This window comes from Camponotus vicinus, unplaced genomic scaffold (genome assembly GCF_025532165.1).
Source record: "Camponotus vicinus isolate PSW18456_S1 unplaced genomic scaffold, iyCamVici1.0 SCAF_6, whole genome shotgun sequence".
Lineage (NCBI taxonomy): Eukaryota > Metazoa > Arthropoda > Insecta > Hymenoptera > Formicidae > Camponotus > Camponotus vicinus.
The window spans coordinates 17,143,463-17,169,988 of NW_028141978.1; the positions used below are offsets into that span (position 1 = coordinate 17,143,463).

The 26,526-nt window shown below is 36.5% G+C and overlaps 1 protein-coding gene across 1 annotated transcript; it reads left to right on the top strand.

The window, feature by feature from the left end:
• The first annotated feature begins 13,972 nt into the window (after positions 1 to 13,972).
• Positions 13,973 to 16,824, top strand: LOC145973747 (uncharacterized). Its single transcript, XM_083103322.1, has 4 exons — positions 13,973 to 14,229; positions 14,281 to 14,572; positions 14,684 to 14,993; positions 16,577 to 16,824. The coding sequence occupies exons 1-4, from the start codon at positions 13,973 to 13,975 to the stop codon at positions 16,822 to 16,824; spliced, it is 1,107 nt and encodes a 368-aa protein (XP_082959448.1).
• Positions 16,825 to 26,526: the final 9,702 nt, after the last annotated feature.

Genomic DNA, 26,526 nt, shown 5'->3' on the forward strand with positions numbered 1-26,526 from the left:
AACAGATGTACATACATTATGCAATAATGGTAGAAGTACAAATGTATTAGAACTGCACAAGTCAAGTTTCACATATTTTATCTTAACAGATGTTAGAAGCCAAGCCGATAAATTTTCATATCCTTTCGATTTATATATTCCCAACAAGGAGGAATTACATGGTTCAGAATATAGATCATTTAAACCGGAGAATTTTCGACCAATAATGAAAAAATCATTAGCAATAGTAGTGACAATATTCTCTATCTTAACAATCGAACCATCGTTTAAACCACAACAGTTATTTGGATTATGAATAGACAGAGTGAAATCTGCTCTAGAATATGTTGAATATTGAAGACCATTTATTCCAGGTATCATTGGGCCTGCTTTGTGTATTCCATGTACTTCTATTTTTCGATGTTCTTTTTGAACCGAAAAACAATATTCCAATTCTGTTAAACGATTGTGGATTTGTTGTAACGGACGTTCAGCTTTTTTAAGTAATCGTTTCATTTTTCTTAAATAATTTTCATATCGAAAAGCGCTGAATGTATCCAGTGCGCCAAATTTTCTAACATCATCTGCTAAATGAGTTAGTGCATGTACATTGTGAGATATATGCTGTGGCCCATATAAGATTGCGAATGACTGCACAAAGTGCTTCAGCAAGGATTCCGCATAAGTAATATGTGAAAGATCTGGAGAACATAATAGCCGAATGGCTACGTGCAGTGTTAAAAAATTATTGTAAATATCTTTATTTATGTAATTTCTCAAAACGATGGGACCAGTATATAAAAGAAATTGTCTCTGTGGCTTTCCATAAGCTTAAGAAATGTAATTCTCGTGGTTTACGAACAAATTCTACAGATATCGATGTCCGCATTTCAATTAACAATTTCGAAATATTCTTTATTAATCGTGTCGGCAATCGGACATTTAACGGTCCGGATAACCAAAAATTCAACATTTTTCTTACCACACCAATGCAAACTGAGTGCATATAATCCAACGGAATGTGAGTTATCATTCCGAAATTCGGTATATCTAATAAAATACTCTTTCCAGTATGGTGCTCTATTTGTCTTTGTTCAAGAAAGTTTTCATTTGTCCGTTTACAACAATTTATATCCGGGAAACACATTCTTCCATCGATATATTCACCTTTAGTTGTACATTTAACACAACTAAAATAGCCTGTATGTCCTTTTGTGACAGTTACAAAAGATTTTGCAGGCGTATCAGCAATTAATGAATGTATGGCTACAGATATATGTTTTCCTTTATATTCAAGTCCTTCAGTTATAAGAATTTTTGCTTCATCCACAAAATCACGCAAAAATTCGTTACAATCGTACGGTTTCTTGGAACCAAAATAATAGCCAATCGTAAAAATGTCACTAAGACTGGGTACCACCGACCCTAAAATAGGCCACAATTGATTAGTGGAAGAATTTGAAATTGGTAAGCCATCTATGCTGATTTGCACTTCAATTAAATCTACGTCATCTTGACTTTTTTGTAGAAATGCCATAATTCCTGATCTTAAGCCATTATGAAAGTATTCGCCTGGTGCAATTTTCCGTATATTTGTATGTCTTGGTGTTTTCATTAATGCTTTAGAGTTTTTCGGCAAATCGCTATCAAAGCCATGTTTTCTTAAAACTGATAATAATGCGGTGATAGCTACATGTGATACTTTGCAATTAACAATTACATTTTTTTTTTCGAAACAATTATGTGTTTTCTTTACAGCAATTGATTTCTCTCATTATTTTGTACATAAAAGTATTATGGTAAGATAATCGAAAAAAGAATATTTTACAAGATATTTTACGGTTTATGTAAAATTAAGAAATGATTTCAAGCCTCATAACTTGGAAAGTACTTAATGAAAACTAACTTAATTATAGTGTTTTGGAAAGCTCTCGAGATGAGCTGCAAGAATATGTAATAAAAAGTAGGCGATTCCATTTAAAAAATTGAAAGTGGCCTTCACGTGATCTTCAAGTAACTATTCAAGGTCAAACTAATGACACCACCTTATGTCCCCCTTGAAACCATACAACTTTTGTCTGAAACATCTTTTTTTAAAATTAAAAATAAGAAAGTTATTTGGGGTGAGACATTAAAATGGGACACCCTGTATATAATGTAATGTAATATAATGTAATATAGTGTGTGATATAATGTAAGATATTATACTATAAAGTAGGGCTAGTGATATACTTCGAAGCCTTCGACATTCGAACTTCGAAGCTTCGAAGATTCGAAGCTTCGATATTAAAATCTTCGAAGACCGAAATTTCGAAGTTTCGAAGCTTCGAACCTTTGATACTTCGATAATTCAACCTTCGAAGCTTCGAATAATTAAAATTATACAATTTATTAATTTAAAATAATAATAATTATAATATCGCGATACATTTATAAAATTATATGACAAAATCTGAATAAAATATATTCTATTATGTTTTATTATTTTTATTTTTATTTTACAATAATATCAATTATAAAAAAATGCGCTTTAGGAATTAAAGGAATTCTAATTTAATGCAGATTATAAATAAATAGCATATAATTTATTGTACTTGGCTAATTGTGTTATATCTGTTTTTATTTTTAATTTTTTATGTTTAGAATTCTAGAAATAAATATTTTCTTTTTTTCCCGATAAAGTACTTATAATAAGATTATGAGTAAAAGCAAATATTTGTAGGTCATGTGAGGTTATGCTGCTTTTCGAAACTCGTGATTCCGAATTCTTAGAGGTGAAATATAAAGTGCGAAATAGGAATTTTGGAGTCAGTGTGTGAGTGTTGAGCGTAGAACACACACATCTAATTTAATAACGAGCCACGTAAATTTTTTTATTTCTTTTTGGGAATATTTATTTTATCAACACTGTTGCGTAGAAAGTGACGCATATAAATTATTGAATTATTTGTAGACATATAGTGATTATTTGTTCCATATTTCTCTCCAAAAATTGTATTTTCTTAAATCTAATTATATTATATATTCTTCTTATATATAATAATATGGATCCTTTTCAATAATATATAATATAATCAACAATTAATTTTTTGGAAAATTACAAAATTATATATTTTATTTTCTTCTTAAAAATAAAAATACATGACTACTTATTCTAATAAGAATTTATTTTGAAATACAAAAACATTCGTTGAAACATTTTCAGAGGCAAGGCAACTCCGTTGTGACGAAACAATATTGCCCGCAGCTGAAAAAATTCTCTCCGATGCAACGGATGTCGCGGGAATACATAAATATTTTTTCGCCAATCGAGCTAAGTGTGGAAATTTTTTTTCATGTGATTTCCACAATTGAAAGGATCCATATTAATATCAATTTGTGGCTCACAAAGATATAATTGAATCTGCTGAGCTGCGGATGTTAAATATGTATTTACAGTCTTTTTAAAAAGAAAGTCTAATGCACTATTTGACAATGTTTGCGTACTTGATTCTGAGTCTATTGGAGTAAAAGATCTTGCTCCTAATTCGATCATTTCTCTAATCACGGTTCGTTGTAAAATTGGCTCAGCTTGGAGATTTTTATGACGAGGATCTAAAAACGATGCTTTTTGATATATTGATATATCTCCTTGCGACTCCATTTGAAAACGAGTAGATAGTGCTTCTGCCAACGCTTTTGATATATTTTCAGTTTGACAAGAAAGGTGATTGGCAATCACAGTTCGAATTACTGGACGCACCATTGATAATGGGGCTCCGGATAATACCGTAGTTGAAATTTTAAGTGGTTTAAGAACTGGTATTAAATTTTCGAGCATACTCCATTCATTTTCATTTATCTCTAAATTTTTGACTTGCAAAAAAGTTATCAGCGTTCGATCCGCAAGAACAGCTGTAATAGCGCCACGATTCTCTATAAGTCTTTCAATCATATGCAAATCTGAATTCCATCGAGTACGAACGCTTTGGATCAGCTTTCGTAAAGTTAAGCCTAATTGTTCTTATTTTTTGCAAGAACTTGTGAAGCAATAACAGAATGATGAAAATGAGATACAATTTTGCTTCCTTTAGCAAGCACGATGGAAATATTATCTTCCTTCAGCACATCCCTCACGGCTAAGTTTATCGTGTGTGCTGCACAACTACAATTGAATTCAACATTCATCATGTTCACTGCAGCAACAATATTATTTGCATTACCATGGATAATACATACAATTTTGGTGTCAATTTGCCATTCAGCAGCAATATTTTGTAAGCTGTCAGCTAAATTTTCCGCGGTATGCTTTTCGCTAAGTTCTTGCATGTTTAATGTGAAGATTTTTGGTTCCCATAAGTTATTTAAAATGTGAGCATTTATATTCATGTAACCTTCTTGAGATCGAGAAGTCCAACAATCCATATCCAGAGCAATAAATTCACACATATCTAATGTGTGCTGGATCTTCAATTTTAGTTCGTCTTCAAGAATACGTAAACGGCGAAGTATTGTTTGACTGCACGGGCATTTGTATCTAGGTTCAATTTCTTTCATGAACGTTTTAAAAGTAGAATTTGAAGAAAAATTAAAAGGCAATCGGTTAAATGCAATTAATTTAACTAGCGCTTGTGTGATCTTCTCGCTGCGTTCTTTGCTAAGAGATGTAACCATGCGTGCGCGTTTTTGTGGTACAGTGGCGGGATCAATGGAAGAAAGATTACTTGTGTTAGAAGAAGACCCTTCCATTGGATCATCCATATTCGTGCTATCTTGTACGCTATAAATGAAGCAAACATGTAAATTATGTATTATAGTATTATTAAATACATGTAAATTATGTATCATTTATACTATTTATAGTATTATTTATTGTATTATTAAAAACATGTAAATTATGTATTATTTATTGTATTATTTAAATGATAATCAAATTGAAAATTAAATAGTACTTATTAAATAATACTTACTTTCTTTTGTAAACGCGTTGTTGCCTCGCATTTTCGTTTGGTGTTAAAGAATGAACTTTTTTTAAATGATCTATTAAAGTGCTTGTAGAATTATGTGTTCGAAGACGGTATCACATATTTTCAAGTTGCTGACTGGCCGTCAGTAGCTTTCAAACAATACTGCCATACTCAGCTCTTCATTTTCTCAGTTTGCTGATATTCACACTATAAATCTCGATTGCAACTTTATTTCATTTGAAGATTTACACGAATCTACTTCAAAGATGCTGTACAGAGATGTGCATACAATAATCACAAGCGACTGAGACTGCTCTCAAAATGTCCTGTCAAGTCCCTCTTATAAAGGAGAAGAAAGACAATCGCATGATAACGCGTGTAATAATACCGTAATAAATACCGAGTGATATACGAGGTGTGATATGTGTGCCATTCAAGAAATATATATATATATATATATATATATATATATTTATAAGGCTTAAATAATATAAAATAATTGATATTATTGTAAAATAAAAATAAAAATAGTAAAACATATAATAGAATATACAGGGTATCCCATTTTAAAAGTTCTACCCTCATAACTTTTCAGGATCAACGTTTGAAGGAAAACGACTCGGATAAAAGTTGTAGGGAACAAAGGGGGCTATCTAATAGTGACCTTGGATTTGACATTAAAGGTCATTTTCAAGGTCATTTGAAGGTCAACTTCCGTTCTTTAAATAGGATCGCCTATTTTTTATTACTTATTCTTGTAGCTTATCTCGAGAGCTTTCCAAAACACTATAATAAAGTATTTCTTCATTCAGTACTTTTCGAGTTATGAGGCTTGAAATAATTTCTTAATTTGATATAAACCATAAAATATCTAGTAAAATATTCATTTTTCGATTATCTTACCTTAATACTTTTATGTACAAAATAATGAGAGGAATCAATTGGTTTAAAGAATAAACATAGTTGTTTTTAAGAAAAAATATGTAATTTGCAATTAACAATTCCATATTTTTTCTTAAAAACAACTGTATGTTTTCTTTACACCAATTGATTCCTCTCATTATTTTGTACATAAAAGTATTAAGGTAAGAAAATCGAAAAATGAATATTTTACTAGATATTTTATGGTTTATATAAAATTAAGAAATTATTTCAAGCCTCATAACTCGAAAAGTACCGAATGAAAAAATACTTTGTTATAGTGTTTTGGAAAACTCTCGAGATAAGCTACAAGAATAAGTAATAAAAAATAGGGGATCCCATTTAAAATACGGAAGTTGACCTTCAAATGACCTTGAAAATGACCTTTAATGTCGAATCCAAGGTCACTATTAGATAGCCCCCTTTGTTCCCTACAACTTTTATCGGAGTCGTTTTCCTTCAAACGTTGATCCTGAAAAGTTATGAGGGTGGAATTTTTAAAATAGGACACCCTGTATATATATATATATAGTGTATAAAAAATATATAAAATTTTATATTAAAAATTTTATAAAAATAAGTGTTCGCGAGCGAATCCGACAGTGGACAGTAAGAGCGGAAGGTCTTTCAGAAAAAAAAGTGCGCCTCGTTCACACAAAAGACTGACGTTTATTGGAGTCAAAATTAAAAGACAAGAGTTTAGTGCAGTGATTTCGATTAGCGAAACAGCGGTATAACAAAGTGAGCGCGGTTTTCGCGAGCGGTATCGCGAGCGGTGTAGCGAAACAAGAGCGAGCTAAATGCGTTTTCCGAATTCGTAAGCGGTCGTATAATGCGGTTAATCAGCGGTTTTATCTAAGAGATTGCGGAAAGTCCAAGAGAGTAAGCGATCGTTATAAGCAGTTTACTATGCGGTTTAACTAAGCGGTTTGACAAAGCGGTTTGACGAAAAGTGCGAGACTTCGGCTTGCTCGCGTGCGGTGCCCGTTATAAGGCGAGCGGAATTTTGGGCCCGTTGCGACGTGGCCCAATAAATTTAATTGTTTAGCGGTGACCTCATGGCGCCGCGCGTAATTGGCCGCCGATGAGGTCTGACGTCGGCTTTTTCGCGGTTGCCATGCGCGCAGTCTTTTTAGAACAGCTGATTGGCAATCAGCTGATCGTGACGTATGGGCGCGCATGCCCGTACGTTACGCTGATTTTGTCGACGGTTGATATTATTATTGTCAATGTTTATGACACGCGTTTCTTATGACCAAAAAAAGTTAGAGATAACTCGAACGATCGAGTTTTTCTGGTGAATAGAGATCTCGAGAAGTTTCTCGACGCCCGTTAATTTTGAATTCTCGAGTTGTAGAACATTTTGAAATATTCTAAGAAATTTAATTCGGGATGAATTTTATGATTTTCGAACAATAAGAATATATGAAAAATTTATAAAATTTTAAGTTAAGAAATTGTTAAAGAGGCAAAAAAAAACATTAATAAATACATATAGAGTGGGTAAAAAGTCTCAAAGAGCATTTATTTCTTAATACTTCAAAATTATAATTCAAGAATAATTTTGTGTGTGTGAGCATATATTAATTAACTCACATTTATTCAGAATATTTTCATCATTTTTTATATAAATTCGCATTTGCATAAATGTAATTTCGAAGCTTCGAAGTTAACTTCGAAATTCGAAGCTTCGAAGCTTCGAAAACACCTCAAACTTCGAAGCTTCGAATTCTTTCGAATCTTCGAATCTTCGAAGTTGTCAAAAGTAACAGCCCTACTATAAAGAAATATTATTTTTGTATATGTATCTCATATGTATTTCATATGTATCTCATATGTATATGTATTTCATATTTCATATATTGTATTATATACGATTATTGGAAAGGATGTATTAATAAAGATTTTTGTATTTTATATATTTCATGTATATTTTTATATGTTGTACATATTTTTCTTAAAATTAAACATAAATACAATTTGTATGAATTAAATCACATTGTCCTTATGTATCCAAGAATTGTGCGAATTGTCAAATCCCAGCCATTTCACGTAAACTTCGTCACCCCTCCTGCGCAGTACTTTCTCCACAAGATACACGTCCGGATAATTCGCGCGATGCAACTCGTGTTCGTAGAACGCTCCAGCGACAGATGTTTTGTGATAGTCCTCGAGTAAATAGCTTACGGGATTAGTATGTTGCACTTTAACGATCTTAAACACCTCGGTTGTCCAATTTGGCGTGTAACCCTTCTCGAAAATTGTCTTGTACTTGCTAACGTGTACCGAGTCATCTACTTTGAACTTTGCCGGACCCGCAATATTTACGCGGTTGTACACCGTAGTTAAGAGTCTTTCAGCGATCGCGGGGGTAACGTCGACGGGTCGCATACCGATCGTTCGATGCTTGCGCGCGTTGTAATCCGATACGAGTCGCGGCAACGCGTTGATCCACTTGTAAGATCCGTTCAGCGTAAACATCTTCCACATGTCGTTTTTCAGCGTGCGATTGAATCGCTCAACGATCGATGCCTTCAATACCGAATATGTAGAATAGTGATTGATGTTATGTTTTCGCATGAACCGTTGCACGTCGGCGTTATAAAATTCCTTCCCCTTATCGGTCTGTATGTTTTTCGGACACCTCTTGCTATCTCGAATTATCTCAGCGATAGCGTCAGCTGTCTCGCTTCCGCCTTTACTCTTGAGTGGTACGGCCCACGCGTGCTTGCTCAACACATCGATGACAGTGAGTATATAGTGGTAACCTCTGTTGAAACGAGAGTACGGACGCATCTCGACGATGTCAGCTTGCCACAGGTCATCGTATCCCCGCACTATGACGTGTCTTCGGGAAAAATTTTTTCTCGCCGGTGCGTGCAGTTCGTTCACAAACTGCCGTTTCTCTAAACTATGTTGTTTCTTCACTTCCTCGGTTATTCCCGATCGCCGATCCATCGTTGACGTTCGGTAGTCGTTCGATAGACGTTCCTGGCCCGTTCGTTGGCGTTCGATAGACGTTCGATAGTCGTTCCTTACACATTTCTGAGCCGTTCACTGCCGTTCTTCACCCGTTTGTTGCCGTCCTTGACCCTGTTGGTAGTCGCTTCTAAGTAGTCCGTAGCCTCGTTCACAGTCGTTTCTGACCCGTTCGTAGCCTCGTTGGCAATCGTTTCTGACCCGTTCGTAGCCGTTCCGGAGTTGTATGCCGCCTCGTATGTAGCCGTTCCTGACGTGTTCATAGCCTTATTCGCAGCCGTTCCTGAGGTGTTCATAACCGCGTTCGCAGCTGTTCTTGAATTGTTCGTAGCCTCGTTCGCAGCCGTTTCCTCTTCGATCACTGCCACTCATTGTAGTTTGATAGCCGTTCGATAACCGTTCATAGTCGTTCGATAATTGTTTGTAGCCGTTCGATAATCCTTCGTAGATGTTCGATAAGCCTTTGTAGATGTTCAATAATTGTACAATAGCCGCTCCTAAGCCGTTCACTACAGCTCATTACAGGTTGATAGCCGTTTCTGAATTAGTGTTAATCGCACGTCGAAGCTCGTTTATCGCAGTCTGCAAAGCTCGCACCTCCTTCTCGAACGCAGTCAACTTCTCGTCTGATTCTTTCTGTTGATTCTTCAACGTTTTAACGCATTGTTCCACGTACAGTTTGTTGACTGCATCGGTATCGACCTCAGGTTGCGCTACACGGCGAATCTTGCGCGACCTCGCGTCATAGTCCGTAGCGACGCGACACAGAGCGTTTTGACGCAAGTAACTCGTCACCAATTTACCCCAATGATCGCTTGCGTCGATCGCATCATTTCTCCATTCGAATAATCCAAATTTGTTGATAGGCATTTTTTTTCGATGCGAGTGACATTTTTTTTCGATCGACTGATTAGTTTTGTCGAGACACCGTTTAATTTATAATAAGGCCGGCTTCGCGAAGTTCCTCTAGGAACGACAGGATCTCGTTGTCGTGAGCGTTGTGGCCAGCTCGGTGCGAAGCGTCGAGCAATCGTAGCCGATCCACTAGCTCGTTGGGGTCATCCCAGTGCATGTAATCGATCTTATTGTAGGTTAGCGTCATCGCGCGAGACATGAATACTCCCGTTCCGGATTTATTCTTTTTCGATTCGATCGACATCAACGGTGCGATTATTTGTTTATACTTGTATCCCTTGTTGCTATTTAATCGACCTTGCGCATCATATTTGCGTTTATGCGCACTCGTCGCCATTAATATGTTCTTATATTTTTGCATATCGTCCTCAGTGTATATGACGTCATCGGGATTTCTCTTGAAGATCAACTCGTATAATCCAGGTGTACCGATATATCTCACTTTGTCAATGATTATAGAGTCATCTCTATCGATGTCGAATCGTTTGTTACCGAGACGCATTTCATTCTCGTCGAAATAGACACCATACACGTGATCGATCTCGTTTTTTTTCGTCGCCACTAAGGAGAGCGCTCATGTACTTTTGTCCCAGTGGTCCCAGTGCTCTCGTAACACTTCTTGACCTTCCGACGTTTGTAACCTGTTTCGAACAGATGTTTCGAGCGGGTTGCCTGTGGTTTCGAAAACATTTTCGATTGCGAGTGATTCAGGGTTGATCGTGGGTTGTACGATTCTCGTTGTCGCTGACGGTGTAGAGGTTATCGGCGGTTCATCCAGTAAAGCATCCGATAGATCGGATGTACGCGGTGTCGATAAACGATTTGCCTTCAATCGTTTCCTCTTTTTCGGTGTCGCATCCTCCTCCTCCTCTTCCTCCTTGTACCGCTTGATGGGTAACGTTTTAATCTTCGCGTCAGCGTTACTCTCCGGCTCGTTTTTCACCGCGATTGAGCTAGAGTTGTCGGCGATCTTTTGCAGTGGCTCGATAATAGGCCCAAAATGGGTTTTGAGCGTGATATCGTCGTCGATCTTACCGGTCTTCAAAGCGCGATGTTTCTTGCGGATCGATTCGCTCGTTTTCTCAATCTGCCTCGCAATCTTTTCACGCTCGCGAATATTATCGCTTCCAGCCATGTCGACAAAGTGTCGAGCGTTTCACTCCTCTCGACGGAATGTCGGCAGCGACTAATCGTTTTGCGGTATCGCGAATACGTTAAATCCTTTTCTGTATCGTCCGTTCGTAAGCGAGCTGTCCTTATCTATCACTAGGAATCCATACTTTTGCTGCCAACAAGTACGACATAATTCACTGAAATCCTCGTACGACATGTCGGTATTCACGTGATCGTTGTACACGTGTTTCAAGTTGGTACCGTCCTGTTTAAACAAGATCAGCAGGTTCGCGTTGTCGCGTATAAGATGTTTTAGTATTCTCGCGTACGTCTGACAGAGATAGAAGCAGTCGATGTTCGAGTGACGACCCATTGAGAAGTACTCTCTTATCGTATCTTGCTTGTCGCTCGCCACGTCATCGAAGACGAAAATCGAGTTTGGACATGCCTCGCTCGGTGGAATGACGTCACTGTTATTGGAGAACGTAAAGTAGCCGATTTCGTCGATCGGCGTCAACAAATTCTCCAGATATCGATATTTAGGCTGTTGCAGCGACTTCGAGTACACGTACATGTTCTCGAAACGTACACCGTGCGGATTTTCCAGTAGACTTATCAGAACGTTGGTTTTACCACAATTCGAGGGGCCGCAAACGATCGCGCGTATAGTAGTCGGTAGCATCGTACCGTGTCTGCGCATCTCCGCGTTGTCCCCCATTGATCGTAATCTGTCATCGCAATTCGTCACGCGTATCGTCAAAGGTTGTCGTACGAACCGCATGTTTTCTCTTTCGAATCAATTTTGCGAATGATCGCGAGGGGGGAGACTTATTTATAGAGGTGTCTCGACTCGAAATCGCTCAGTATCAAAAATGTTTCTCCTTCTGTCGGATAAAAGAGACATTTTCCGGCTTACCGCCGAACAACTGCAGTATATCCCAAAGATTGTTTTACTGCAAAATTTTGGTGATTACGTGGAACGATTGCGGGACAAGCTTCCAGAATATATAAAGGCTGATTCGGAGGTTCAACAATATCGTTCGTGCATGCGACATTACAATTAGCCGTGGCAGCGAACGCACATCGACGGTCCGCCACCGTTAATAAAAGATTGCTACGAATGTCAGCGAGAATTGTGAGAGGCAGCGGTCTCTTAAATCGTGCGATAAACGCGCTTCCGATCAAATTCCATATTCCCGGCTATCAGTTTTGCGGTCCAGGCACGCGGTTGCAGAAGCGATTAGCCAGAGGCGATCGAGGTATCAATCCATTGGACGCGGCGTGTCGTGAACACGATATAGCATACTCTCGGAGCAACGATCTCACCGAGAGACACGCGGCGGATAGGATACTCGCCGAGAAAGCGCGAAATCGCATCGGTGCGGGAGATTCGACTCTCGGTGAGAGAGCCGCCGCCACAGCTGTCTGGGCAGCGATGAAAGCCAAGACGAAGCTCAGTATGGGCCTGAAGAGGACGAAAACGAAGACGAAAAAAAAATTGGCGAAGAAACAGATACTTCCGGTAGCGAAACACGGCGGTGTGTTGCCGATTCTACCAATGTTGGGTGCGCTCGGATCCCTGATCGGAGGAGCGGCGGGTGTAGCGAAGGCGGTGAACGACGGAAAAGCCGCGCAACGTCAGTTGCAAGAGATACGTCACAATCACGCCATGGAAGGTCGCGGATTATATCTCGCTCCTTACAAATACGGACGAGGAGTCTCAATGAGAAGAAAAAAAAAAACGTTAAAGAGACGCTAAAAATGCCGCAGGGCGCAACTATCAACGTACAATTGCTACAACTGGCAAAACGTGTGCGCATTTCATATTTTAGAGGTGTTTTCATGCGCGACTTTTTACCGATCGGTGGTATATATCAAAACGAGAGCGGCATCGTAAATTTGGATAGCGTCGAAGGACCGGGTACTCATTAGGTAGCATACGCAAAGAGGGGAGATCGTGTCGTATATTTCGACAGTTTCGGCAATCTTCGACCACCGAATGAATTGGTGCGATATTTCGGACGAAACGTAACGAAGATACAGTACAATCACACACCTGTTCAAACTTACGATCAGAGCATCTGCGGACAATTGTGCTTGCAGTTTCTTCGAACGGTCGATGCGTGCGAATTTAAAGACGGATATTGCGCTTTTTAACTCAGTATTCGTTAAACAGTTTTGCCGACATGTCTATGACATTCACGTTAACTGGGAAGAGTAGCGTTCTCGCGGCAAACTTCTTTCCCGCAGTAGATTTGGGCGACGATGCATACGAGCTCGGTCTAACGGATTTTGAGACTTATCACACGATACCGAATGTTAATTCCTCGAATAATAAATTTTACTTTGGCAAAGACGACACGGAAATTACGATTCCCGAGGGATCTTACGAGTTGCGAGATATACATGCACTTTTGAAACATGCAATTTCACGGAAACATCGCGATAAGAAACACATTGACGACGGTGACTATGAAGATGGAGAATATCCGATAGTGCTCCGCGCTAATTACAATACGATGAGGAGCAAGATCAAATGCGCATACAGAATAAACTTTAGCAAGCCCGACAATATTGGATCGCTGCTAGGATTCTCGAATCGTATTCTCGAGCCGCGAAGATGGTACGAATCGAACATGCCGATTAACATTATCAACGTGAATATTATCCGTATAGAGTATAACGTGACCGCGGGCGCGTACAACAACGGCAAACTCGTTCATACGATACATGAATTTTCACCGAGGGTACCACCGGGATATAAGATATCGGAAACGCCGGCGCAGATCATTTACCTGCCGATCATCGCGCGGAGCATTACGGATTTAACGTTATGTGTTGTCGACCAGAACGGACGATTGCTCGATTTTCGAGGAGAAGAGATCACCGTAAGATTACACGTACGACGGCTACGGCGATAACATACGTATGCGACGTATGAGATGCTCGTGTTGAACGGATCGAAAGACGTGAGAGATAACGCAATCTTTACGAGGCCAGCGACCACAACAACAACGTCGACGTTCGCTAATATCCAATCATCCAAGAAAAAGAAACTCAGCGCATCGAACGTTGCGTTTTTACAATCTTTGGGATTCGCGGTGCAAAACAGCTGAACGATGACCGACATCCTCAACATCGGTGACGCGCCAATCTTCGACGATTGTATCGTCAAGATCGAGACTCACACGTACAACCCGTTCGCCAATACAACGTTCGGATACAGTGACGAGATAAGAATACCCATACAACAACAAGATCTGTATACGTTGCCGTATGAGAGTTTCCTATACATCGAGGAAAAACTAACGAAAAACAGACCACCAGCTGATGGAGGAGCTGATGTAGCACTGGGAAATAATTGCGTCGCATTCATGTTCGATGAGATTCGATACGAACTCGATGGCGTTGAGATTGATCGCAATAGAAACGTAGGAGTAACTACTACGCTCAAAAACTATGCAACGGTATCATCCGATAGAAGCGTGATTATGAGGAACGCCGGCTGGGATGCGTCGACCAATGCGAATGGACACTTCAATTTTTGCGTACCGCTCTACATGTTATTGGGATTTTGCGTAGATTACAAACGCGTGGTGATTAACGCTCGTCACGAATTGATCTTAATACGATCGCGCAACGACAACAATTGTCTGCTTGGAGATTCGACGCTGGAGCCTGCGATCAACATATTCAAGATACAATGGCGAATGCCACACGTACTGTTGAGCGAGATCGAAAAACTGTCGATGCTGCGTGCTCTGTAAAGCGGACGATATCTCAGCATTGGTTTTCGCTCGTGGGATCTGTACGAGTATCCGCTATTGCAGCGTACAACCAAGCATTCGTGGGCCATTAAGACCGCGACTCAGCTGGAGAAACCACGCTACGTTGTCTTCGCTCTGCAAACAGGCCGGAAGAATGTTATGTCTGAGGATACGAATCGATTCGACGACTGCAAATTGATCAACGTGAAACTCTATCTGAACTCGGAATGTTATCCGTACGACGATATGAACCTGGATTTCGATAAAAACAGATGGTCCATTCTGTACGACACGTACACACGCTTCTGCAAGAATTATTACGGATACGAGTATCTCGAGCCGAGTCTCACCGTCTCGATGTTTCTACGTAACGGTCCGTTTGTGATTATCGATTTTTCTCGACAAAACGAATCGGTCAAGAGCGCAACCGTGGATGTGAGATTGGAATTCGAGTGTAAGGAGAACGTGCCGACGAATACCACTGCGTACTGTCTCATCATACACGATCGCGTGATCCAGTACAATCCGTTGACCAACGTTGTACGCAAAATCACCTAAGTGTTCGCGACACAAGAGAGAGGGGAAGAAGAGCAGGATATAAATCAAAGTGTTGCGAGGCGTTGGTTTTAGAGTGTCATCATTCCTCTCGACGAGAGATCTCGTCATGTCCGTATCAACGTTTGTGGATCTGCAAGGATTTATTGTCGGGAGAAATTTTGTCGTGAAGGAAGCTGCGGTTCTGAGAAAGGGATATGTTCTCTCGCATTACTTTTTCGCAAGTCCCGTACCGTGGAGCGTGCTTACAAAATCTGAGCGATGTCAAGTCTCATGGGTGATTAGAAATCATCATGGATTACAATGGGAAGACAGAAACGTTCCGTATGGCTCGACTCAGCGTATAATTATAACAGCTGTCGTTGGTACAATACACGAAGAAGAAGAAGAAGAAGAAGAATCGTCTGTCGTGTTAAAGGACTTGAAAAGCGAAAATGGCTGACCGATATACTAGACGATGCGGGAAACGGCTATATTATTGAAACCTTAGATGCAAATTACGAAGATATTGGTTCTCTAAATAAATTAGATATTACCAATAGTATGCGATGTGGAAAACATGTTAAGAATTGCGCATTACAAAATGTATTTAAAATATTTAGCTGGTGGTCGCAACGCCAGAAAGAATTGCAAGAAAATAAAATATGTAAACATTAATATGTTTTATCTCTTATTTCCCCTCCCTAGACCTTTCCTTGCGTTTCTAAGAATTTTTTTGTCTGAGCGTCGTCTCCCCCTTCTCCTAAAATTCAAAGTGTTAGAAGCATTGATCCCCCACCACATTATACTTTTGGAAGATAAGCGTCATGTATACTCGGTTAATTCCTGTACGATCAGTGTCGCGTTAACCGTTCGTGGTTCACTTTTCATAACCCCCCAGAGAAATGTACTACGTCGAAAAAAGCAGCAACAGCAGCAGCAGCAGCGGCGTCGGAAGACGCGTGAATAATTACGTGCCGAGTCGTGATAAAACTCCATCATTTGAGAACAAATGTGACGAGTAAGTTTCGTTTAACATTTTTTCTATTTTTCTATTTTTACAAATTGTATTATTATTACTATTATTTAATTTTAATTTTTCCCATAGCATTTCATTGGAGCGTCGTGCGGTTCGTATACTAAGTAGACGATACGCATTGACAGCTACGGAATTCAAATTCCTCGAAATTGGTATCAACGTGGGTCCGCCGAGTTACGTGGTGATTGCCATAGGAGATCATCGGGGAAAGGAACTGATATTATCTCTCGAAACGTGGAAGGAACTCTACGAGCAACGTCATAATATTCTAAATCTCCTTCGGTACGGCTCTCAAGACATCTACAGTTTTATAAGTGTTGGACCGCTAACAGTGCGGGTTCATACAATTAACGATGCTAAATTCATAAGTCTTGAATCTTCAGATGTACGCATGATGATGATCGAATCGACGTTACATCGTATGTTCGATCTCGATGGTTGCATAGATGTAACTTTTGATCGATTGGTTAGAGTGACCGACACAGTCGATGTCAAATTTACGCAATTCTCCAATATCGCGTCCACTGTAACGGATCCTAAAGAAGTATCAAATGTAATACGCGCTAGCGACACCTTCAACAAGCATCAACTCGTCGATTGCGAGCTGGCAGCTTTAGCTTTTAATTCTTAATATGTAAGACAAAAATTATATTTGTATACTAAATATAAGCAGAATAAATAGTTATAAGTCTATATCATGGTGTACTTTCTTTGCGTTTGGCGCGCTCTCCCGTCCCAGCTTTCATGCATAACTCTTTGCGAGAGAGTTATCATGAGAGAGCAAACACTAGGAAAGAAAGAGATAGCGCGAAGGGGTGATACGGCACATGCGAGAGAAGAGATAGCGCGGCGCGACGAGAGAGAGGCGCACGCGGCGAGAGATACGGCGCGGCGAGAGAGAGGCGCACGCGGCAAGAGCGCGGCGAGAGATATAGCGCAATGAAAATATTTTTGATAATTTAATATAATTTTTTTTGTTTAATAGTTTTTTATAGTTTAGTAATAAATGGAGCAAAGGAAAGAGAGAGAGAGGAATTTTGAAAATAAATAAGATTTTTTTATATTAATACTTTTTTAATCAAAATAAAATGTGTATTATACAAAGTGTGTGTGTGTGTGTGTGTGTGTGTGTGTGTGTGTGTGTGTGTGTGTGTGTGTGTAAAAGATAATGTAAGAAAAATTTAAAAGAATTTAAAATAAAAAAATGTAAATGAATAAGAGAGCAACGACAACGGCGATGTGGTGGTGTCGATGAGAGGCGATGGTGGGGCGGCTGGGTGGTGGAAGAGAGGTGACGGCGCGGGGTGATGGTCGGTGACTCCTTCTGCACATAAAAAATTTATTAATTATTTTAATAATTTGAAAATGAATACCTACACATGCGACCTACCTCCAATTAATGATCAGCATCCGTATCAGAATCAGAATCAGAATCATAACCGATGGTATATTCTAGATATAGCAACCAATGGATATGTTGATGGATTCCTTGCATCCTTTTAGAACACGCTTGTCGATTCCCGCCTGACAAACAGCAATCTTCGCAAATGGCTGCCTTTAGTCTATTCCTCTCTGTAATCCGTATATAAGATTGTAGATTGGAGGTTGCGGTTGGAGAATTTCCTACACCAAGTTCGCGATTTCTTAAATATTGCAACACCGAAGACATGTTCATTGATTTTTTTTTAGTTACCATTTTTACAACACTTGCTGAATTTTCACATTTATAAATGTCCACTGTGCCAGCACAATCTTTGAAAGTTTATTGAACGCAAATAGAACACAGACTGCATGAAACTATTTGAGACACTGAGGCTTTGCATTCGCAGCATCTTTCTCCCAATAGGAAAACGTATCGCTGAGTCTCATGTTTACGCACAGCACGAGCACGTGAAAACAAGTCTGCTACTCGTAGAAAACACGCTGTGCAAAATTTTTCACTGTTAAGTGTTTCATAATAAAAGGAGATGCAGCACATTTTTTGAATTACGTCGATATCGCGAATGTCAACTCGTTTTAACGCTCGCACCTGTATCTCACATAGTTCCTCACTTAGTTCCTCACTGCACTCGCTGTCGTAGCCAAAGTCTTCCAAATGTCCTATCTCATCATCAGATGAGTCTTCAACATCCACAACCTCCACATTTTCAACATCTATTTCCATATTTTCATCATCAGATGAGTCTTCAACATCCACAACCTCCACATTTTCAACATCTATTTCCATATTTTCATCATTGCCTTCAAGTATAATCACATCTTCATCACTATCTTCGATGATAATAACCTCTTCTTCTTCTTCTATATTCATTTTATGCACTTTACTCTTACGTTCACTACATGAAAGCTGAAGACGTTTTGACGTGGAGACAGACCCTCTCCATAAGTTTCAGCCCCCATTCCTCTCAAAATTTCCATGAAGTAATATCATAGTAATAAAATCAGGCACTATCTATTTTATATTGTTTATAAATTCCAGCAGCCGGACATCGGCGCTCACCGTAATGCAATATCCACGAAGAAACATGTTCCGACGCATTAGTCAGCCTCAAAATCCAATCCTCTTCAAAGGAATACCGCTGTTTATATTGTTTATAAATTCGCGCGACGCGTAATTCAATGAGAGAGAGATAAGGATACGTCGAACGGAAAAAATCTAGAATTACTTATATTAGGGGTGAGGGGGTGAGGGGGTACCGCGAGAGATGTTACTTATATTGGGGGTGAGGGGGGTGAGGGGTGATGGGGGGGTACCGCGAGAGCTATTTTGTTTGCGAAAACATGTCCCGACGCATTAGAGTATGTAATACAATATTGCTATTGCTTGATAAAATACCGCTGTTTATATTGTTTATATATAAACCGGGTATGTAATATAATATTACTTATACTTGCGATAAAACATCCAACACCCGCCCCGCAGCCCCCGCGCCACCGAAATCCCCTCCGTCCCGCGTGACGTCATTCCCCCGCGCCACCGAAATCCCCCCCGCCCCGCGCCCCCCTCGGAAGACCAGCGTTAGAACCGGCCTAGTACTAACTACTTTCATTGTATTTTCTTATACCTTTTCTCGAGGACTTTCTAAATCACTATAATAAATTATTTTTTATTTAAGTATTTTTCAAGTTATGAAGCTTGAAAGTTCCAATATTTTGACATAAAATACAAAATATCTTGTAAAACATTCAATTTCGGTAATTTTACCTTAATACTTTTATGCACAGAATAATGAAACGAATCAATTGATATAAAGAAAACACATTCTTTAGTCTAAAGAAAAAATATGAATTTGCAACGAACAGTTATGTATTCTCTCTTTAAGACAACTATGTATTTTCTTTACTCCAATTAACCTTCATGTAACCTTCAAATGACTATCTAAGGTCAAACCAGTAGCATAATCTTATGTCCCCCTCAAAGTCACAAGTAAAACTTTTGTACAAAATATTTTTTCCAAAAATGTTTTATTTTCAAAATAATCAACTGTATTTTTTAAAATTTAAATCTTAATATTAAAATCTAAATAATAAAAAACTAAAATAAGGATTTCATGTATTTATTCAATTTAATAACTAAAATGATAATGAACAAAATGAAGAAAATATACATATATATCAAGACAATTGTAACATATATACAAATATTTACTATATACAAATATTTACTATACAGAGTAATTTTAACATGAATATCGCTTCTGGTACCACATCAGACATGAGATAGCACGAAGGGAAAAATATGCATTTCATGTAAAAGTATTAATGTAAATACATTCAAATTTGAAATAATAAAGAACTGTAGGAAACAGAAAAATTAAAGCAAGCACTCAGAACTCAAAAGACCACACAATTCTTACCTTTATCAAAAATTGCAGTTTCACAAAAAAAATTCATAAAATCAGTTTTTATATACAGGGTGTCTTCTTTTAATCAATCCACTGAAATTTCTCAAGACCTGTAAGTTTAAGATAAAAATATTTTAGACAAAAGTTGTTTGGCTCGAAGGAGGACATAAGATGGTATCATTGATTCTTATGTGTACATGCCAAGATCATATGAAGGTCAACTTTGTTTTTTTAATGAAATCACCCTAATTTTTTTTATACAAATCGATTCCTTGCAACATTCTGCGTAAAAAGTTATAAGGGTATGATGGCAAACGACATATGGTTTACGACATATTTCAAACTTTAATTTGACATAATTTTGCATAAACTCTGAAATATTTTGTCAAATATTCATTCTTTTATTATCTTATTTTAAAATACTTACTATTATATATATAGAATAATAAGAGAAATCAATTGGTATAGAGAAAACACATAATTGTCTTAAAGAAAAAATATGTAACTGCTCGTTGCAAATTCATATTTTTTTCTTTAAAACAACTGTATGTTTCTTTTATACCAACTGATTTCTCTTATTATTATGTGTATAAAAGTATTGAGGTAACATAATAGAAAATAAATATTTGACGAGATATTTCATAGTTTATATATAAAATTATATCAAATTATAGTAGGAAATATCTCGTATTTAATTTTTGACCATCATATCCTTATAACTTTTTACGCAGAATATTGTGAGGAATCGATTTACATAAAAAAATTAGGGTGGTTCCATTTACAAAAACAAAGTTGATCTCCATGTGACGTTGACACAGTACAAAAGATCAAATCGATGACACGATCTTATGTCCCCTTTCAAGCCAAATAACTTTTGTCTGAAACATTTTTATCTTAAACTTACAGGTTTTGAAATATTTCAGTGGATTGATTAAAATATATAGGGACACCCTATATATTGTAGCATTCAAAATTAAATATTAATAAAGAACGTATTATGCAATATAGATTAGCTAACATAGTCACGAAACGCAAAATAATGTTTCAGTTATATTTAACATTAATTTTATAAAATATTCATAAAATTAATTTTTATTAGGGTTGGCCGAAAGTCTTAGTGCGTGGAAAAAACTATGGTAAATTCTGATTTTTATTGTCCCAGACATTATCCAATGCAATAAACTAGCAAAATAATTATTAATATGTAATACTACTAAAATATATAAAATATATAAAATATATAAACTATAAAAATAATTAATATGTAACACTAAAATATATTTATACAAAAACTTATGCAAAAAAATATTTTTGCTTTAATTAATAAATCTTACTAATCACTGCAGAGTTTGAAAAACTGAAATAAATCTAATAATAAAGTTTTTTTTAATTCAAATATGTAAAATTTTTAAAACAAAAACTTTAAAAATATAAATGTTACTTATATTAATTTTAGTTTAATAAGAAAAATGTAATAATAATAAAAGTAAATATTTGTAATCTACTAAATATCAATATAATTATAGACTGACTAACGTTTAAACAATAATTCAACATCTTCTAAGAAAAAACTACTTTATTTGTTACGCTGATAAAGTTTAAATTTAGATTTTATCTAAAAAAGAATGTGGAATTTTGCTAACATTGGTTTTCATATAACATTCAATATTAGATATTGATAAGGAAATTTAAAATATGTTTTGCTTGCATGTGGATGTTACATTTTCAAATAAAAATTAAATGGATATATCTATCTAATTAGACTCATTATGCGATTAGTCAATACGAAACACAAAACAATAATAATCTTTCAATTATATCTTATAAAATACTCAGACAGCACATAATATTATGATAAATATTCATAATGTTTATAAATATATATTTTTTTATATAATACAGGGTGATCCAGAACAAACGTTTGTCTTTAAAAAAATAAATTGTCGAGTCTATTCTAAGACGATTTTCCCTTTACCAAAATTGTCTACGAGGCTTAGTTTTTAAATTATTAAATAAAATAGTTTGCGAATTACGGAACGAGTACAAGAGGTAGACAGGGACGGCACAACTCACCGTCCGATACAGGCGATCATGTGGGGCGCTCGACGCGATCAGCTGATTGCTGCACACGATAAGTGTAACAATCAGTGTGTGTGTGTGGTGTATTTATGCACGCGTATCCACACATGCACCGTACTCTCTCTCTTTCTCTCTCTCTCTCCCTCTTTCTCTCACTCTCTCACTCACTCACTCACTCACTTATTCTTACCTTAATAATGAGATTCTTCATACTGCTGATAAATAGCAGTGCCCAGTGTGTTGCACGATAATAATCGTCGTCGACAAGACGTCGTTTCTTCAACACGCAGTCTGACACATCGTCAAATAAACGAAGTTTTTTCTTTCATCACTTTCGACACTTTTACAAATTTACTCGCGCACTTAATCACTCACGATTGATAAAAGGAGGAATTTACCAACGGTTACGGTACGAATTTAATAAACGGTTAACGCATTTAATTATTAATTACACACTCGATTAAAGAAACGCGTTAACAGAACGCGATACTCGATGCAAAGCGCGCGACGCGACGACGGACGACAAGCAGGTCAGGTTAGTACTAGCGCCTCTAGCGCTGCCAAACATAAACGTGTAGCATTTACGCGCTAGTACTAACCTGACCTGCTTGTCGTCGGTCGTCGCGTCGCGCGCTTTGCATTGAGTATCGCGTTCTGTTAACGCGTTTCTTTAATCGAGTGTGTAATTAATAATTAAGTGCGTTAACCGTTTATTAAATTCGTACCGTAACCGTTGGTAAATTCCTCCTTTTATCAATCGTGAGTGATTAAGTGCGCGAGTAAATTTGTAAAAGTGTCGAAAGTGATGAAAGAAAAAACTTCGCTTGGGTCGTATTAATCTATAATTGAAATTAATTACATGTATATAATTCGCAAACTTTGTAAAATTATGTATATTTGTAAATTTGTAAAATTATGTGTATTATAATTTGACTCGAGCACGCCAAGTTTTTGTAAGTCGTTTTGATCTTAATTTTTTTAATTCCGAATTTACTTGGCAAAGCTTATGATTAATTTCAAAATTAAATATTTCATAATAATAACAATGTGTAAATTGTAATACAACTCGGGTAAAATTTTTGTATGTAACTTTTCTTAAATCCTTTAATTCCAGGTCTACTTAGTAAAACTTATGTTCTTAAAACAAATCAATTAGTTTTTCTCTTTTAAATTCAAAATTGGCGATTAATACATGTTATTGCAGTAAGTGTTAAATAGTTTCATGACTTACTATTTGTAATCTAATGTAAAAGCCGCAATATATTAGTGCTATTTCATATTTTGTACAAATATTTATTTAGATCACACATAATAATGTATTTTTATATATCCTACAAAGTATTGAACTTATTTTGAAAATCATTTTCATTTTGTCGAGAATCTATAATACATAAATGCAAGATAGAATTTGTGATAAATTTATTTGAAATTACAAATCCTATCAATTGCTTCAATGTACTTGGCTAGTCAATTATTGATTTCATATTTAGTTTTGATTTTCTTTTTAGGAAAATTATATATATTTTTTGAGGGAAAATTTTTATAAATTATTTTTAGCGATATTTTTTTATTAAACGTTTTGTTGCATGCAAGGTGGAATATTTTTTTATGTACTTGGCGTACTTTTTTTACCTTTGTAAGGTTTTTTTAGTTTTATTATTTTCATGTTTTTATATTAAAATACATTTAATTAAAATAAAAATTGTAAATAAGGGGGCCACCGCGGCCTCTTATGAGGTCTCAGAAGACGCCTCTTCCTCCGCGCCTCTGGCCGCTTATACCGCGGAAGCCCGGCATCTGACGCCGGACGTACCATCGGGCACGCGACCGGCCACCTGGTCCTCTTCTTCGTATGTCTGAAAAATAAACATTTACACAAATAAGTAATAATGTTCATTATAATATCCATGTAAAATAAATGATTCATTTAAAATAAATAATATATAATACATACTATTTGAACTTGTTGACGTCGGTGTCGGTGGCGGTGTCGACGGCGGCTGCGACTCCGGCTACGGCTGCGGCTGCGGCTGCGGCTGTTGCCGTTGCTGTTGCTGATGCTGCTGCTGCTGCAGCAAATATTGCAACTGTTGGTGCTGAAGCTTTTGCTCCTGCACCACCTGCTGCAATATTTGTTGCATATTTACAGCATCATTCGCCAGTTGAGCCTCTTGGTTCATGTCGACTTCTTCTGTAAAAGTAAACAAATACTTATAAGTTATGTTAAAATTAACAGTTATTAATACTTTTTTATTGAAATGAGATAATGAAATGGAAATAATAATAATTTCATTTATTACTTACGCGACATGCCAACTGTTGTCACGTATCGCAGAAAAATGAAGCACTATAAGCATTTATTCATTTGTTTCATGCGTCGCGCATTTGTATATGCGCTATTTCTTTACTTATTTCATGGCGCGTTTGTGATAATCTTATTGCTTTGTACTTGCTAGTATTATAATATATCTTGTGCTAATATATTTTACGTGCTTTGTGCTTGATGTTCAAGAGAGAGAGAGAGAGAAAAGTTAAAACAATTTTGATTGTAAGGCTCAATTGGTTTAAATTTTTGTCCTTTTTATTTTCTTTTATTCATTCTTCTTGAATTTTTGTTTCTAATTTTTATTCTATAAAAATGTCTAATGAATTAAAAAAAAAACCTAAACGAAGTTTTCAGGAAGCTTGACTTAGTAATGATGTAGTTAAATCTTGGATACGTAAAGTATCTTCTAATGATAGTTTGTATCATTGCACCATATGTAATAAAAATATTTTTTGTAACACACATGTTTTGAGGCATGCGGATTCTGCGTCCCACGAAAAAAATATTCAGGAAAATACTTTGTCTTTAAATGATAATAATGAAAATTCACATAAAAATATATACAAAAAATCTACATTTCAACCACAATGGATGGAAATCGAATTATTTAAGCCGTGGTTACGTGAAGTGCCACATAATAAAAGTTCATTTTTTTGCACTTTTTGTGATAAATCTATAGTTGGTGATTTATCACATATTTATCGTCACGCAGAATCCAAACCACATATGAACATGTCTAAAAAATATAAAACAGAAACAAAGAATATAGATATAGACATGATAGACGATTCCCTTTTGCCGTTTGATGAACGTAAAAAAGCAGCGGAATACAATATTCCGCTTTAATTGCAGAAAAAAACATACCTCATCAAACTGCACAAGAAATTTTAAGTTTTTTTCAACACGTAGGACAAGATCCTAATGTGTTAAAAAAAATGAGCATGGGTCGAACGAAATATAGAAATATAATTTCTAATGTTTTGTATCCTGTTGAAAGTGAAAATGTCGCTAATAAGCTTCAAAATACAAAATTCTCCGTTTTTGTTGATGAAACATCAAATATTTGCAATGAAAAGTGGATGACATTTTTCGTTCGATACATTGATCCCGAAACATTAGATATTCGCTCACAACTAGTCAAATTAATTAATATTGATGCGAAAGATTGTAGTGCTGAAAAGTTATTCCATGCATTTAAGTCTGAAATGTGGAAATTACAAATTCCCTTTTTAAATATTGTTGTCCTGTCATGTGACAATACACCTGTAATGATAGGGAAACATTTATCATTTAAAACCAAATTAGAAGAGATGTGCCAACATGTATTAACATTTCCGTGCTTATACTATATTCCGTGCTCACGTCAGCTGCATGTGCGAAAATACCATCATTTTGTAACGAATTTAAAAAAAAATAGCTAATTATATTAATAGCAGTCCAAAACATTTGTCAATTTTTCAAAAATTTTGCGATTGCTTTCAAGAAAGTAATTGCAAAATTTTAAAATTAAGTGAAATGCGCTGGCTATCTCACCACACATGTGTCGAAAGGCTTCTTGAATCGTGGGATACAATTAAAAATTTTCTACAAGAAATGGTTGTGAGCGATAAAACAAAATCTGGAGAATATCTTTTGTCTATGATGGATAATATAGAAATGAAAGCTTATTTTCTTTTTCTGAAATATATTTTAAATTTTTTAAATATATTCAATGCATATTTCCAATCAACAGAAACGAGAATTCATTTATTGCAGTTTAAATCAGTTAATTTTCTCTCCCAAGTCTGCCAAAATTTTGTTTAAAAAAAATATCTACAAAACATAGCCACAAATATGGATTTTTTGCAGAAACAAATTCAGAAAAATATAAATGAAATTTTTGTTGGATCACAATGTGAAGCATATCTTAATAATTTAGTAATAGAGGATCATATAGAAGCAGTTGTAACCATTCGACAGAATTGTTTACAATTTTATATACTGCTGCACAGGAAATACGTAAAAGATTGCCTATTACACATAATTTTTTGACAAAATTACAAGTTTTTGATCCATCTATATCTTTATTCGATAATAATAGAGA

Bases quoted from the DNA above. Each gene is read 5' to 3' on its own strand.
- LOC145973747 (XM_083103322.1), top strand. From the start codon at position 13,973: ATGACCGACATCCTCAACATCGGTGACGCGCCAATCTTCGACGATTGT. The intron at 14,573-14,683 runs GTACTGTTGAGC...CCGCTATTGCAG, and splicing joins TACAATGGCGAATGCCACAC to CGTACAACCAAGCATTCGTG. The intron at 14,994-16,576 runs GTCCGTTTGTGA...TTGAATCTTCAG, and splicing joins CTCGATGTTTCTACGTAACG to ATGTACGCATGATGATGATC.